Genomic DNA, 14,661 nt, shown 5'->3' with positions numbered 1-14,661 from the left:
TGGTAAGGTTACAGAATCTGTGGTTTCATTAGTCTACAAATACCCCAGAAAATGGTGGGGCAGAACTTCATAGAGTCATAGAATCCCAGGTTGGAAGAGACCTGGTCCAGTTTTTCTTGGGAGAAGCATTGTCTAGACAAGATGTTTTTCCTGATGTGATATCAGAGACAGGAGGGTTGGATACTGGCTTGTGCACATACATCTGTTGAATATATCCTTCTGGGTCTCCAACCACTTAGTTGTATCTGAAGAGCACTAGGAAATGCTGGGTAAAGCTTACCATAAGCTATTTAAAGTCCTACTCTGGGTGCAGCTGGAATGACACAGCAGCAGGGCTCTCTGGCTTGTCAATTCTACTTTCATTGCTTTTATCTCTAATTGCCCTCTAAAAAAGAAGATTTCCTATGCTTCTAAATGGTCCTTCCTATACTGGTAGCTCTCTAGCCTTAGCTAAACATTTTTCAGTACCTGGACAGTGCACGAATGGCAGCATCCAAACCTGAGTTCCAATGATATTGGGAAGGCAAGAGCAGTTTTTGGAGAGTGGTCTGGCTGTCCAGGACATGAGAGAGCAAGGATGATGCTCCTTGTGCCCATTGCTATCTCAGGAGCACTGTGTGGGACCCTGCTGAAATAGGTGCTGCATGGCCACAGCGGATGGAGCTGCAGCCTGCACCAGTGTAGCCATCCTTAACTTTGGTCTCTTGCAGAAACACCTCCTGCAAAGTGTGATCTTGAGAAGTGCTTCATTATTGCTTGTCTTAAGGATGGAGCTGATGTTCAGAAAGGAACTTAAAGGTGTGAATCTCTTGTACCTTTGTGCTGAAGTCTTTTCTCTCCAAAGGCAGCTCCTGGAATGAGCAGCCCCGATCCCGATACTCTGCAGATATGGACACCTCTGATGAAGACATGAAGGGAGCCCACGTCCCTGCCTACCCACCCCATCACATGAAACGCCGCAACAGAGCTTCCTCCCAGGAGAATGGCAGCCACTCTGGGAATCAGGTACCAAACAGCTGTTGAACCTCCAGTGAAACAAAGCCTGTGGCCAAGCCTCTCTTGCCATAAATGGTGTTCATTATCTGTGAGGTGCAGGATGGTTCAGGAGAGAAGTGCAGATGGCAAACTTGGGTGCAACCACAGTAGTCTTCCAGGCAGGACAGATGTGGAGCATAAGCAGAAAAGATGATGTGCCACACAACCACTGCCCCTTCTGCACTGGGGTAATTTGGTGCCCATGCTTCCATATGAAGTTCCAAGAGGAAGCAGAGTGAGTCCCAGGTCTCTGTAGGCTCGAGATCACTCCTTTTCAGCTCAGGAACTGAAGAAGTTGAGGGTGCAGCCTCTTTACATTGCTACAGCAATACAGGATGACCTAGGAGCTGGCTCATAGTATAGAATCATAGAATCAATAAGGTTGGAAAAGACCTCAAAGATCATCAAGTCCAACCTGTCACCCAGCACCTCATGACTACTATACCATGGCTTCAAGTGTCATGTCCAATCCCTTTTTGAATACCTCCAGGGATGGTGACTCCACCAACTCTCTGGGCAGCACATTCCAATGGCCAATTTCTCTTTCTGGGAAGAACTTCCTCCTCACCTCCTCCTCACTTCAAGCCTTATAAAAGCCTCAAGCCTAGTAAAAGAACTCATATCACAATTGCATGGCACCAGTGAGATGAATGTCCTGGCCATGTCCTGCCTTCTGTGTTGTGAGAGATGTGACAAGGTTGTTGTGTAATGAGAGCAGGATTGAGGCCTTGGAAGGTGCACTTAAGTCTCCCTCATTCATTAGGATGGAGGAGAATAGACATTTCTCTGCCCTTTTAGAATGGTGCAGAAATTAGCTGCAGCTCCATGTTGCTTCTCCCAGGTCCTCCTTCCAGCACTTCCACTTTTGCAGTCATGGCAGCGGTTGATGCTTCACTCTGCCCATGCTGCTGTCACAGTATCAAACTGTCCTTCATTGCTGTTAATTTTCCAGCTTGTCTTGATTAATCTGAAGTCACCTAGGGTTTTCTGTGTTCCCAGAAAGGTTTTTGTCAATTGATTGTGCTGGTGCTTTATGATCAGACAGAGGTTTGGAGAGGGATATTTAATAAGCATCAAGATCCTTTTCTTCCTTTGCAGAGTGTAGTGTTCCTGCCCTGATAGGACTAGGTCAGGACAACCCGTCATGTTATCTCTCCCTGATGATGGTTACAGAGGGAACAGTCTAGAGAAGGGTGTCAAAAAGGCTGCAAGTTTGTGTTTTAATTGTCAAACAAGGACCTGTAGTTCCTGATGCCACCTTTGCAAATGATGGGTGGTGAGAACGGTAAAGCATCCCTCAGACCTCTTGAGCCATGAAATACAGGGTGATACTTGGCTACAGATAGATGGGGAGAGCCAGCTGCCTGTCTCTGCTCAGAGCTGGTTAGAGTGCACATCCTGGGCCCCTCTTTCAGTAGTCACTGGGAGGTTCTGCAACCACAACTGTCCCTCAGCAGCACACATCATGTGCCTGTGCAGAGAAACCTTTCCTTTTCCTTTTCCTTCTCTCAGCACATGTTGTAATTAGTAAATGCCATTCCTTTTTAAGTCAGCAGTAAACAGCAGAACCCTGGACTGGGTGTCCTTAATGAGGCCACGGTACGTTAGGCATGAAATGTGCACCATGTTTTGCAGTGGGGAAATGGGGCCAAATTCCCACCAATGCTTCAGATGACTTCCTCCATCAGCTGGACAAGCTCTTACTTCAGGGTGGTCCAGTGTGCTACCTGTTTCCTCCAACACACCACTACAAAGGCTGCTGTGGAGCCTTGTCACTCTTGTGGTTACAAGACATCTTCTCACTCCCAATTTAACCCCATTTGTTCTTATGCCAATATTGTTCATTAGCTTAAATAGCTCTTCATCCTTCCTGCCCTTTATGTTGCTGATGTTTTTACAGCTAGCAACCATTCTCCTCAGCCAGTAGGAACAGACCCAGCTCTGTGCTGGACCATTAACTTCAGAATGACACACGTGTGCATTGCTGTCACTGTTGGCCAAGGAGAGACCAAGCACAAGTTTAAAGAAGAGAGAAGGCAAGAGCATCCATGTTGCAATGCTAGCCAGCGCTGTTGTATTGCTAGAGCTGGCAGAGGTTAAGCAGGTACTGTTGTCCATCCCCTTAACCTAAGACTGGAGGAGATGGAGGATCTGAGGCTGTCAGGAAGGCAAAGACAGGCCAGGCAGAATCTGGAAAAGTGAGCATTCTCCTGAGCCACTGCAGTGGCTCTTAAGCAGTGGCTCTTAAGTTGTTTACAGGCACTTCCAGAGAATGTCACATAGCCATCATGGATGTTTCTGGGGGTATCCAAACCCTTGATGGGACACAGCGAGAACAGATGACTGTGACTGGACACCCTGGTGCTGCACTTCTCAGGGGTTGTGTTTTTGGCAATTCCAGATGTTGGCCTGTGGGGTGTAGGGTCCAGAAGCCTGTTTGTTAACCCTGTATTGAATCCCACAGCCTGGTTTCAAAAGCTATGTTTTCCTGAAAGACATCTTGTTAGCATCTGAAGGTTTCAAGAGAGAACTCTTTGCCCTACCTCACTTTGGCCTCATAGATGAAAACTATCTTTCCTAAAACTGTCTTAGGTGCCAGTTTGTCAGAATACATTGGAGCTGAAAACCACTTTTACCTGAATTCTGGAGAAGATACACCATTCAGTCCCAAACACAAGAAACTTAACTCTTCCAGTAACAACAGCAGAGGCTGATCCCTAGCCCTGTGACTCCAAGAGCTGAAGGTGCTAGAACAAGATTTAAAAAAAAACCAAACCACTGCTTTAAATAAAAAACTTAGACCTGGTAAGACATGAAAATAAGCCCTAAACTGGCAACTGCGCAGGTCTTTGCCTTTAGAAGCCAGGTAAGAACAGGATCGAGTTACAAGGCATAGTGCAGATTTACCAGATTTCTCCCCAGGAGCTGTTCTGCTGTAATTCAAGTGGTTCTGGATTCCCAGAGCTTTGATGCTGTCTGGCTCCTCTTCTTTACAATAAAGCTTCTGTTGGAGGTCTTGAGTATTTGAGGGACTGGAGGCACCTCTTCTGCTAGAGTAATCTATCTTGCCAGCAGCAAGTGATACTTTGCCCTAACTGGTAGGTTATGTGCCATCCTTATGGCTTGTGCTTTAAGTTTCTTCACTTCAGACGTTTTAATACTCAACACTGTTTGCCAGCCTTTATCACACAGAGAGCGATGCAGGGCAGTCCAGCCTCTGACAAGGATGCACCCTAATGGGGTGCCCACTGTGCATTAAAACCAGCCTTGCTTGGGAAGGAGAATGAAAGTAAGTTCAGCCCATCAAGAGCAGACTGCATTATGCTCTGACCTCTCCCAACCTCTGCATTATGGAGACGGGTGGGTAGTGACGGTGCTCATTTCGTCACCATCTCTTCCTCTGAAGCTGATGGCCCATCACAGACATTGTCACCTGGAGCATGCAAGAGTCGGGCGTTAAACAGTACTGAGAAACCACTTAGAGATGGATTGGATTGCTTCCTGTCTGTGGGTTTAATGCTGATGAAAGATGCATTCAGTTGGGGTTGGTAATTACAGCACTCTGCTCTCCAGTGTCAGGGGTTTATATTCATCTTCCCTTAAGCAAAGGCAAACTCTCCAGGCTGCTTGTGAGGATCTAATTAATTGAACACTAGCAAGCACAAAACCTAAGAGAGAGGATGGAAATTCTATAAAAACAAAGCCAAGCCCTTGAATCTCTTTGTTACTGCTTTTACTTACTGAATTTGCTGCTCATTCCCCTTTGAATGGGAGGCAGCCACTCAGGGCAGCAGTGATGTGGGAGGTAGTGTTATAAAACAGGCAATATTTCTCATAATTTGTGTTTTATTTGTTTGGATCAAAGAAGGAAGACATTTTTTAAAGAAAGCAAAACTTCCTTTTCTAAAACAGGGAGGGGGAAAAGCTTCCTTTAATGTTTTCCATGATTTAACCACAAAAGTTTGTCTTGGCTCTTGAACACAGAAGGTAACTTCTAGGATTTTGTCTGTCTTTTTCTCCTTCACTCTTCTTCCCATGTCCCATTCCCCTCCCCTCCCCCACCCCACCCCTTTTTTTTTTTTTTTCCAGTTGGAAGAGTGAGGGATAAAAGGAGCAAGCATCTTGGGACATCAATGCATGGAGAAGTTGGAAAATTTGAAAGTATATTGAGGAAAATATTGAGGCTTAGCTTTTCTATCAGGAAATTTTCATGGGAAATTCTTAGAATCATAGAATGGTTTGGGTTGGAAGGGACCTTTAAAGGTCATCTAGTCCAAACCCTCTGCACTGAGCAGGGGCATCCATCAAGGAGAGTCTGAGAGAGCTGGGGCTCTCTATCTGAGAGAAGAGGAGACTGAGAGCTGACCCCATCAATGTTTATAAATATGTAAAGGGTGAGTCCCAAGAGGATGGAGCCAGGCTCTGCTCAGTGGTGCCCAGTGACAGGACAAGGGGCAATGGGTGGAAGTTGAGGCACAGGAAGTTTCATGTAAATATGAGGAACATTTTTTTCGCTGTGAGGGTGACAGATTTCTGGAACAGGCTGCCCAGGGAGGTTGTGGAGTCTCCTTCTCTGGAGATATTCAAAACTTGCCTGAATGCATTCCTGTGTAATCTGTTCTAGGTGATCCTGCTTTAGCAGGGGGGTTAGACTAGATGATCTTTCAAGGTCCCTTCCAGCCCCTGAAATTCTGTGGTTCTGTGATCTTTAACTAGATCAGGATCCCATCCAGCTTGAACTGGAATTTTTCCTGGGATGGGTATTCTACCACCTCCTTGGGCAACCTGTTAAAATGCTTCATCACCCTCACTGTAAACAATTTTTTTCTTCTATCTAGTCTAAATCTCCCCTCTTATCAACTCCTCTCTTCCTTTCCAGGACTATATTGGCTGGAAGGGTGGTGGGGTAGTAGCCGCTTGAAAAACATGTTAGTAGGAAGTGAAAACTGACATTGACTTCAATTTGGGGCAGCACATGACTCATGGCAAGAGAGATGGCTTTGTTATAGGCCAATGCTTTTGTTCTGGGCAAGGGACACAGCAAGGCCAGTGTTGTGGGTTTACGTTCACTGCATCAGAACTACTGATGGGAGTTGTGATGTGCTGAACAGTCAGCACCACTTGGAGTTTTCCAGATTGGAGGAGAAGCTGTGCACCTCCCAGAGGCTGTTGATGTATCCAGAGCAATTTTCTTTAAGACATTGCTTTTAATGTCTTTTAACTCAGCCCATGGTGCTGATGCCTTGCTGATTGCTTTCTTCTGCTGAATGCACTGTTTTCCCACTGTCCTGGCAGCGGTGGCTGGTCTGTTCTCTACTCCTTTTCTCTCTCTGTCTCTCTCTCTCTTGATTCCTCTAGATTCATGAGCTCAACAAACGCATGTCCGCAATCGAACGTGTGCTGAATCGCTTGGAGGAAAAAATCCTGGTGCGCTCTGACGAGGTAACCGGGCAAAGCCGGGATGCTGTCTGCAGGGAGAGAGCACAGGCTGTGCTGGTCCTTGCCTTTGTCACTGGAAGGGCTTCTCTGAAACAGCCAGCATTGCAAGGAGAAAGCTGGATAGACAACATGGAATCATAGAATCATTGAGGCTGGAAAAGACCTTTAAGAATATCAAGTCTAAAAATTAATCCTGTTTCGAACTTGCAGGCTCTTCTTTAGTTCCAGCTGATGGAGTGCCTTAGAGAACACCGCAGGGCAGGGCAGAAGCAGAGGTGAATTTAACCTCTGGCATTTAGGCCCCCCTGGAAGGTGGTGCCTTCTTTGCCCCTTCTGCACAAGGAAGGCTGGGTTTCCAGTTGATAGGCTATGAAATGCTAATTTTAGCAGTACTGGTAAGTGGGTGTTGGTACATCCACTGAGCTGTATCAGCTCACTTGAAATCATGGGAGACTCAATTAGTACATATGAGGAAGTCACCTGGTTACTGAGAATGTGAGATCTGAGTCAAGGAGGATTTTTGTGTCTCTTCTCAGATGCCCTTGTCTTACTAAGCTATCAAGCTGGGAAGAAAACAGCTAAATTAAGTTAAAGCTGGGCAGTGATGTAGAATCTGTGAATACTTAGGTCACTTAACATTGATTTCAGATTTCTAAGTTTAGACTACGTTCTCTTCTCCTCCTTTGTGTGAACCCATCATTATGAGCTGCTCTGGTACTGATGGCTCAGTGGGATGGATGGTGATAATGAGAGAAGCCCTGTAGGTATAGATGAAAATGCAATTCCTTCTTTTTTTCTAAAATTCATAGTGGGGCTGGCCATGTTTGTAATCAGTCAGTGGGTTTGTCAGTATATCTAGCAAAGGAAGTAGGAGACATCCACACTTGCAGGTTCACATGCTTTATTTCCAAGTCTAGGGCAAATCAGAGGCAGTGGGTCTAAACTTCTGTGAAATAGATTGAGGTCAACTATTAAGCAAAGCTTTCTAGCAGAAGGAACAGCAGAGCTCCAGAACATGTTACCTAGGAGGAAAATTGCCTGCTATGGATGCCATTGATCAAGGTCATTAGCAACAGCTTAGACAAAAACCCACCAGGTGTGACACAGGTAATTTCATTCTCATCTTAACACATGGGGCAGTGAGTTCAGTAACTTCTGGAGATCCAGCTCGGCATCTGAGAGTTTAATAAGATTCTCCTCCAGGTACCATAAGCTACACCTAATAACAGAGCTGGGTGGAAATATGCCATCTATCCTAAAGGAAAATTTGCTGCATGTTTTTTCATCACCAATACATTTACCTAGATGCTCTGAAAGCTGCCTCAGGGAGTGTTAGTTCACGTGGCTGCTTCCCTCAGCCTGCTGGACCATGGTTTTGGGTTGCTGCAGTATGTCATTGCCACCAGCCACATCATGGTTCCTAATGAAAAACATCATGATTTTGGGTCTCAAATCCTCCATGCACATCCTTTTTAGGGGAGAAAAAGGAAATTTTCCACAGGAAAAACCCAAGAAAGTTTCACACACAAGAAAGGGGTGGGTGGGGATGGGAATGGACATTCTTCAGATCAAGAGTTTGTATTCCTCAGTGAAACACAGCTCACTGTACTCTGATGGCCCTCTGGGCAGTCTCACTGCCTCTTGTGAAAATGGATGCAGAGAGGAGGCTCAAAGTTCCCTTTGCAAAATCTACCTGTGGTTGCACTCCTTGAGCTCCTCTGCTGATCAGTCTTGGTTAGTGTATCTGGACCTGGGTGTGCCCCATTGTCCACCACAGGAGTCTCTTACACAGCTCTTTTCTTCTACTGCTTCAGTCTCCAGCCCCAGAGTCCCAACTTGATCCTGATGCTGAGGAGGAAGAGTTGAAGAGGAAGCTGGAGGAGTTAGCCAGCAACATTAGTGACAAAGAAGTCTCATCTGAAGAAGAGGAGCATGAAGAAAAGAGGAGAGCAAAGAAACCAGAGATGAGTTCCTCCAGTGATGACATGGCCAGAGATGTTCAACAGGTAATCTGTGTCCTCCCACCCATATTGTTCTAGGTTCCATCTGCAGTTTCTTCTGCTCTCAGTGGTATGTCATGATAATGTAACTCTTCTGTCCTACATCTCCACCTTGATGCCTCCAAGGGCTGTCATGTGTCTGACTTAGCTGCCTGCTTTAAAGGTGTTCAGAGATAGAGAAGTCCCAGGGTATTGTATCTGGACCTTTGTCCTTGTAGGATTCCCCAGTTTCATCCAGGAGTGAAAAGTAAAGTTTCTTAGAGGTCTTGCATGCTTCTGCCTGTCATGGAAAGGTACACAACCTCTACATCTGTTTGGAAGAGTTGTCTCAGGAGCTGCCTGTCCTTATGAACAAGAGAGTCCTGAGGTGAGAGAAGACCTCAGTGATGATTTAGTACTGACAGCCTTTGTCACATATCTGCTACAGTCTGTAATCCTGCTACATCTCTTCCAGACCTGTCAGTACTCCGTGGTCCCAAAGTCTCTGGTCCCTGGTTCTACTCTGCTAAGTCAGCATCTCTTATACTTAGAGCACTATGCTGGCTCCTATTCCCTACTCAGTGTTGGGCGATATGTGAGGACATGTGCCAGGGAGACAGTCATCTATACAGCCCCATTCCCATCACACCAGAGGCTCCATCCTGATGGCCCAACACAATTCTGGTTTATGACCCTGCTTGTTGGGTGTATTTCGAAGATCTGCTTTTCCTCATGTATCCTCATGGCAGGGCTGGAGAGGCTTTCTTTTGTAGGCAGCCTTGCCAGGAAAGAACTATTTCCATGGCAAGAGAGTGAGAGCAGATGGAGGTGCTACCCCACATCACAGAACCACAGAACTGTAAAATAGTTCAGGTTGGAAGGGACCTTTAAAGGTCATCTAGTCCAACCTCTCTGAACTGAACAGGGACATCTTTAACTGGATCAAGTTGCTCAGAGCCCCATCTGACCTGATCTGGAATGTTTCCAGTGATGGGACATCTACCACCTCACTGGGCCTTCCCCTCAGCTTGTTTGGCAGATGGCAGGGCTGGATGACAGCACTGGGAATGAGCAACTGATGACAGCCCAAATGACTCAGAAAGGGAAGTCTTGTGTGCCTCCAGTTGTGCAGAGCCTTCTAAGATGGTCCATTAGCACAAAATAGAGAGCTCAGCACTCCTTCTTGGGTCTCTAATGGCTTATTTGTTCACTCCCTCCACTCTGCCTTGGCAATGGATGGAGTATATGTGTGTTTGCGCTGACAAATCCATTGCTGGCAAGCACAACAAAGAAGGCAAGCAGGGGACCCACTGCCCCTCTCATCTCCTGCAAAGCTCCTTTCATCTGAGGTTGTGAGACTTTCACAACACCATGACACCTCTCCTTAGTGTACTTTTGTTCTCCAGCCTCGCAAGGCAAAGCTTGGCTGCTGCTGTGCTTGGAGATGTGGCTACTTGTACACATGGTGCATGCAGTGAGTCTGTCTCAAGTATGAATCTCTGAACAGGTCTACATAAAATCTCAGGATGAGAGCAAACAACTGCTCCCAGAGTGGCTTCCTTCATGGTTTTTGGGTACCATTTGCTGTGCTCTTGCCAACACTGGATCAGTGGTGCACTGCATCCTTTCCTAAGAGCTGCTTTTAGATATTTGCTGCAGCTAGACTTCACTCCCAGTCATCAGCTGAGTGATGTGCGTCTTCTCACTAATCATTTCCAGTTAACTGTAGCAGAGGGGTATAAGTGGTAACTCACCAGGCCAAGGTAACTGAAGTCCTGTGTGAGCTTCTGATCCATGCTCAGGAATAAGGGAGTGTTAACAGGATATCAATGCAAGGCTCTTCATTCTTGTAAAATGAAGCCCAGATTCTCCAGATTTGCTACTTTCTTTGACCAAAACTAAGCTACAACACAGAGAGGATACAGACACAGCTGCTGCCTCTCAGTGGGGTGGTGCAGGCAGTTAACATAGAAACTGTGCAATGGCTCCTAAGCCAAGAGAGACCTGGCTGGGTTGCAACACCTCCAGCAGAACCAAATCCAAGAATGAAACAAAATTCAGCTTTTTGCTTCATGCTATCACTCAAATACCTTTGTGAAGTATTGATTTAGAAATGCCTGCAGTGACATAGACAGACCAGCCCTGGCTACATCAGCATGGACTTTTTAACAGCAGCTTTCCTTATACCTGTATTAGATCCAGGCTCGAATTTTGCACAATTCTGGGTTTGTTTTCCTACAAGTCTCCTCTCCAGTCAGGAGAAAGTCTTCTAACTGGGGAACACTGCAATGAAAGCAGACACTCCTAATGGAAAATATGAAAAAACTGCTGTTCTCCAAAGGCACCATAAAATGATAAAAATATCAGCTGGACTGAGTTAGCTGGTTCTCTGCAGGATGGTTTGCCCGGAAATATGTGCAGCTGCAAACACAACTGTTTGTCACCAGTCCACCTATCGCCCCCATCTCCTTGGTTTCCAGGGAATTATCAGCTGAGAGAGAGATTATGAGTTTCTTCGGTCTATTTTCACATGTGCTTAGTACCTTATCAGGCAAAAGGCTGCATTTACAAGCGGTGTTGCCATCAGTGTTCCTTGGGGTGGGAAGAGAGGACATTAATCTCAAGTTTTGTCAGGGTGGCAATACAATAATTTTATGGATTTGTTGGTTTTGTTGTTTGTTTTTTTTCTTTTGCCACCAACTTAAGGAGTTATTTGCATCCACGCTCAGGCCTGTTGAAGTGTAAAGCAATACGCTGCAATTAGGTCTTAACTGCTGAGTAACTGAGTGGCCTTCAGGTGGCCAGGTGTTGCTGCTCTCAGACAGCACCAGTGACACTGCTTCCAGTGAACAACATAGCCCTTGATGACCTCTTTTACAAGCCTCTTGAAATGACTTCCTTTGTCACAGCCACCCCCACCCCCCTCCCCCCAGAAAGCATGGGCTGAGATCAAAGTTGTGCTTTAGCCATGTAGCCATTTCCAGTGGAGAGCTCTTCAGGAACAGTGTAAGCCCTTCAATTCTTGCTTCTCCATCTTTCTCCAGCTCCTGAAGGTCTGATGCTCCCTTTCACCCCCAACTTTTGCTGTTTTGTATGCCACATTCAAATAACGTCCTTATTTTTTCCCCCCCTTCCACCCTCCGCTTTGGCTGCACTGGGCATTTGCAGAGGTCATCAGCTCAGGCTTTGAGTGAAATCACAGCCAAAGTCCTGAGAGCCATAAACGCCACGGAGACAGCGGTGTGTGAGTCGTTGCATGGAGAGAGCCAGTGCAACACTGGCTGCAGCCTCCCCACAGGGCAGCTTCCCAGCCTGGGAGACAGGAAAGAGGTGGCCGAAGCATACCGTGAGCTTGAAGAAAATGTAAGGTTCATGAGAGCTTTCTGCAAGAGGAGAGGGCATTGGGGGTGGGAATACAGAGGAACACACCCACCCCCCTCCCCCAGAATGTCTCCTTAGTGGGCAGGTCAGCCTTAGAAGGATGGACACTACAAAGGGATTAAAGAGTCCAGTCTTATCGGATGATGGCCAGGGCTGTCTTATAAAGGAGGTGGCACAAGTGAAGAAGCTCTGTCTTGTGGCTTCCTTTGCCTTGGTTCTTGGTTCCTTCTAGGAGAAGAGAAGGCTCAGGGGAGACCTTATTGCTCTCTACAGCTTCCTGAAAGGAGGTTGTAGACAGCTGGGGGCTGGTCTCTTCTCCCAGGCAACCAGTGGCAGAACAAGAGGACACAATCTCAAGCTGCACCAGGGGAAGTTTAGGCTTGAGGTGAGGAGAAAGTTCTTCACAGAGAGAGTAATTGGCCAGTGGAATGTGCTGCCCAGGAAGGTGGTGGTCCCCATCCCTGGAGGTGTTCAAAAAAGGATTGGTTGTGGCACTTGGAGCCATGGTTTAGTTGTCATGGGGTGATAGGTATTAGGTAATAGGTTGGACTTGATAATCTCTGAGGTCTTTTCCAACCTGGTTGATTCTGTTTGATTCTCTGTATGAGTACCAGTTACAGAGAACAAGCCCAGTCCCCAGCTTGCTGTAGCATGGCTTTGCCTGGACTTCAGCAGTCCTGTGCTCCCACTGCAAGAAAAGCTTTTGTCCTGCTTCTCTTTGGTTCCACCTCAGCACTGTTTCATCAAGGTTTTTACGAGCGAGGATTGCATGAGCCATCTGTTCACTAGGGCTGACTTGTGCCTGGGGCTGATAGGCTCGTGCAAGCAATAAGTTTACATCTAGAGCATAATCCCCTGCTAGGTTGGTGTGACACTGCACAGCACTGACAGGTTTGGGTTTTTTTAGCTACTGTAAACCCATATGAATCGATTCCCCATGGGAAATGGATCACATCTGCAGTGCCATTTACCCAGCTCCAAAGAAACAGTTCAGAGATGGGCCGAGGGGTCACAGTTTCATCTAGGTGGTTTGGTTTCGCTGCCAGAAACATCCTGTGATGGGGAGCAGGGTCTTGTAATGCAATCCATGGCTCATCAGGGAAAGCTTGTACATAAAAGCAGGGACCTGCTGGGAGCAAAGTGTGCACAGAAACTGTTTCTGGCCAAATGCAGTATCCCAGGGGAAGAAGGGTGACTGCATGAAGGTTTTGAGGTTCCCCCTTTCCCAAGAGTGGGGATAAGGGTGGGAAGGATGTGAACTTTGGGCTTAGTGTTGCTGTCCTCAGTGATGTCAGCAGTGGAGCAAGGGTGAAGTGGTGGGCAAATGATGGCCCCAGGAGGTGCGTGCTCATCCTGCTGTTCAGTCAGGAACCTGGCTGAGTCATGGCTGGTATTGCTCTCCAAGACATGCCACCCACCTTGAAGGATACTGGGGGAGTTTGATGTCCCAACAACAAATTTTGTTCCTGTGACTCACAGATTGAGAGGCTTTATGGAGAGCACCCACAAATACTGGCAATTTGTTACAATCTCAGGGTTTGCACTGGGATAGGTGGGACCCACCGGATGTGTTGCTGACATTTAGGTGGATGTTCCATACTTCAGTGCATGCAGAAGGTTCATGCCAGGCAGCTTTTTGCAGTACCCAGCCCAGGAAAAGCAGAGAGGGATGGAGGAGCAGGAACTGCATTAGCAGTACCAGGATTTGGGGGTCAGTCAGCAAAACAGTGGCCACAACCCATCTGATCATCTTGTGTGAGTGTATAACAGCATATTTCAGTTGGACTCAATGATCTTAAAGATCTTTTCTTACCTAAATAGTTCTATAATTCATTATTTTGTGATTAATGTTTCCTAAATTGCCTTGCTTAGATTTGCATCCTTGTGGTAGCCCAGGAGGAGGCAAAAGACAGTAAAATCAGTAGTTTTATTGGGATAGGGCCATTTAACTTGTCCATACAGCAAAGGTAGAATGCTGCTTCCCATAGCCACCACACAACCCCAGTTAGCACTCCCATGTTCATCTGCTGCACTGGGCTCTGCTCACACATGTTTGCCAGGGCTCTCAGCTGGGATTGTACCTGTATGTCCAGAGTAGCTCCTGGGCAAAGCTGCTTTTTGCAGGGGTTGGGTTGGTTTGGTTAATCATCCAGGGCCTAATTCCTAAGTCCTGACTCTACTCCAAGGCAACCCAGCAGCACAGACATGCTTAGAAAAGACTGGGCAGGTTTGGAAAGTCATTCTATCTCCTTCCCAGATTGCTGCCACCGTGAGATATAGAAGCATAGAATTGTTAGGGTTGGAAGGGACCTCAAGGATCATCTAGTTCCAACCCCCCTGCCATGGGCAGGGACACCTCACACTAGATCAGGTTGCCCAGAACCACATCCAGCCTGGCCTTAAAAACTCCCAGGCTTCTACCACCTGCCTGGGCAACCTGCTCCAGTGTCTCACCACCCTCATGGTGAAGGATGTCTTCCTAACCCTGGATCTGAATCTACCCATTTCTATTTTTTTTCCATTCCCCCTAGTCCCATCATTACCTGACACCCTATAAAGTCCCTCCCCAGCAGCCTGCATGTATTTGCAGGGCCCTGTCTTCCCTCTGAACACTTGGCATAAAGATGCTGATGCTTCTTGAGTAGGTCACTGAGTTTTATTCCTTCCTGTGTTCCTGTTGAGCCTTCTACCACTTCACCCTGCTGGTAATTGCTCTTAAAAACCCTGGGGAAGGTGAGGAAATGAGATGAAAAGCCCTTCCAGAACTGAACTGGTACTGTATGTGCTGCAAGGCAGGAAAGCTGTCATAAAATAGTGGCAGGAGTCT

The 14,661-nt window shown here is 46.7% G+C and overlaps 1 protein-coding gene across 17 annotated transcripts in view; it reads left to right on the top strand.

The window, feature by feature from the left end:
- Positions 1 to 14,661, top strand: part of MLPH (melanophilin) — a 32,381-nt gene that overhangs the window by 12,535 nt on the left and 5,185 nt on the right. For 11 of the 17 annotated variants that reach the window (XM_068138049.1, XM_068138048.1, XM_068138050.1 and 8 more), the window contains 4 exons: positions 845 to 1,005; positions 6,394 to 6,477; positions 8,289 to 8,480; positions 11,622 to 11,816. In XM_068138049.1, the coding sequence (XP_067994150.1) occupies positions 845 to 1,005; positions 6,394 to 6,477; positions 8,289 to 8,480; positions 11,622 to 11,816 (632 nt within the window). The remainder of the gene's footprint in view (positions 1 to 844; positions 1,006 to 6,393; positions 6,478 to 8,288; positions 8,481 to 11,621; positions 11,817 to 14,661) is intronic. The other 6 variants (XM_068138061.1, XM_068138059.1, XM_068138055.1 and 3 more) reach the window with 3 other exon arrangements.

Source organism: Melanerpes formicivorus, unplaced genomic scaffold (assembly GCF_026170545.1).
Source record: "Melanerpes formicivorus ecotype bairdi unplaced genomic scaffold, bMelFor1.0.p_v2 SCAF_5, whole genome shotgun sequence".
In the NCBI taxonomy this organism is placed as follows: Eukaryota; Metazoa; Chordata; class Aves; order Piciformes; family Picidae; genus Melanerpes; species Melanerpes formicivorus.
Note: the sequence above shows the minus strand (reverse complement) of the source record. Positions and strands in the feature narration are given on the sequence as shown.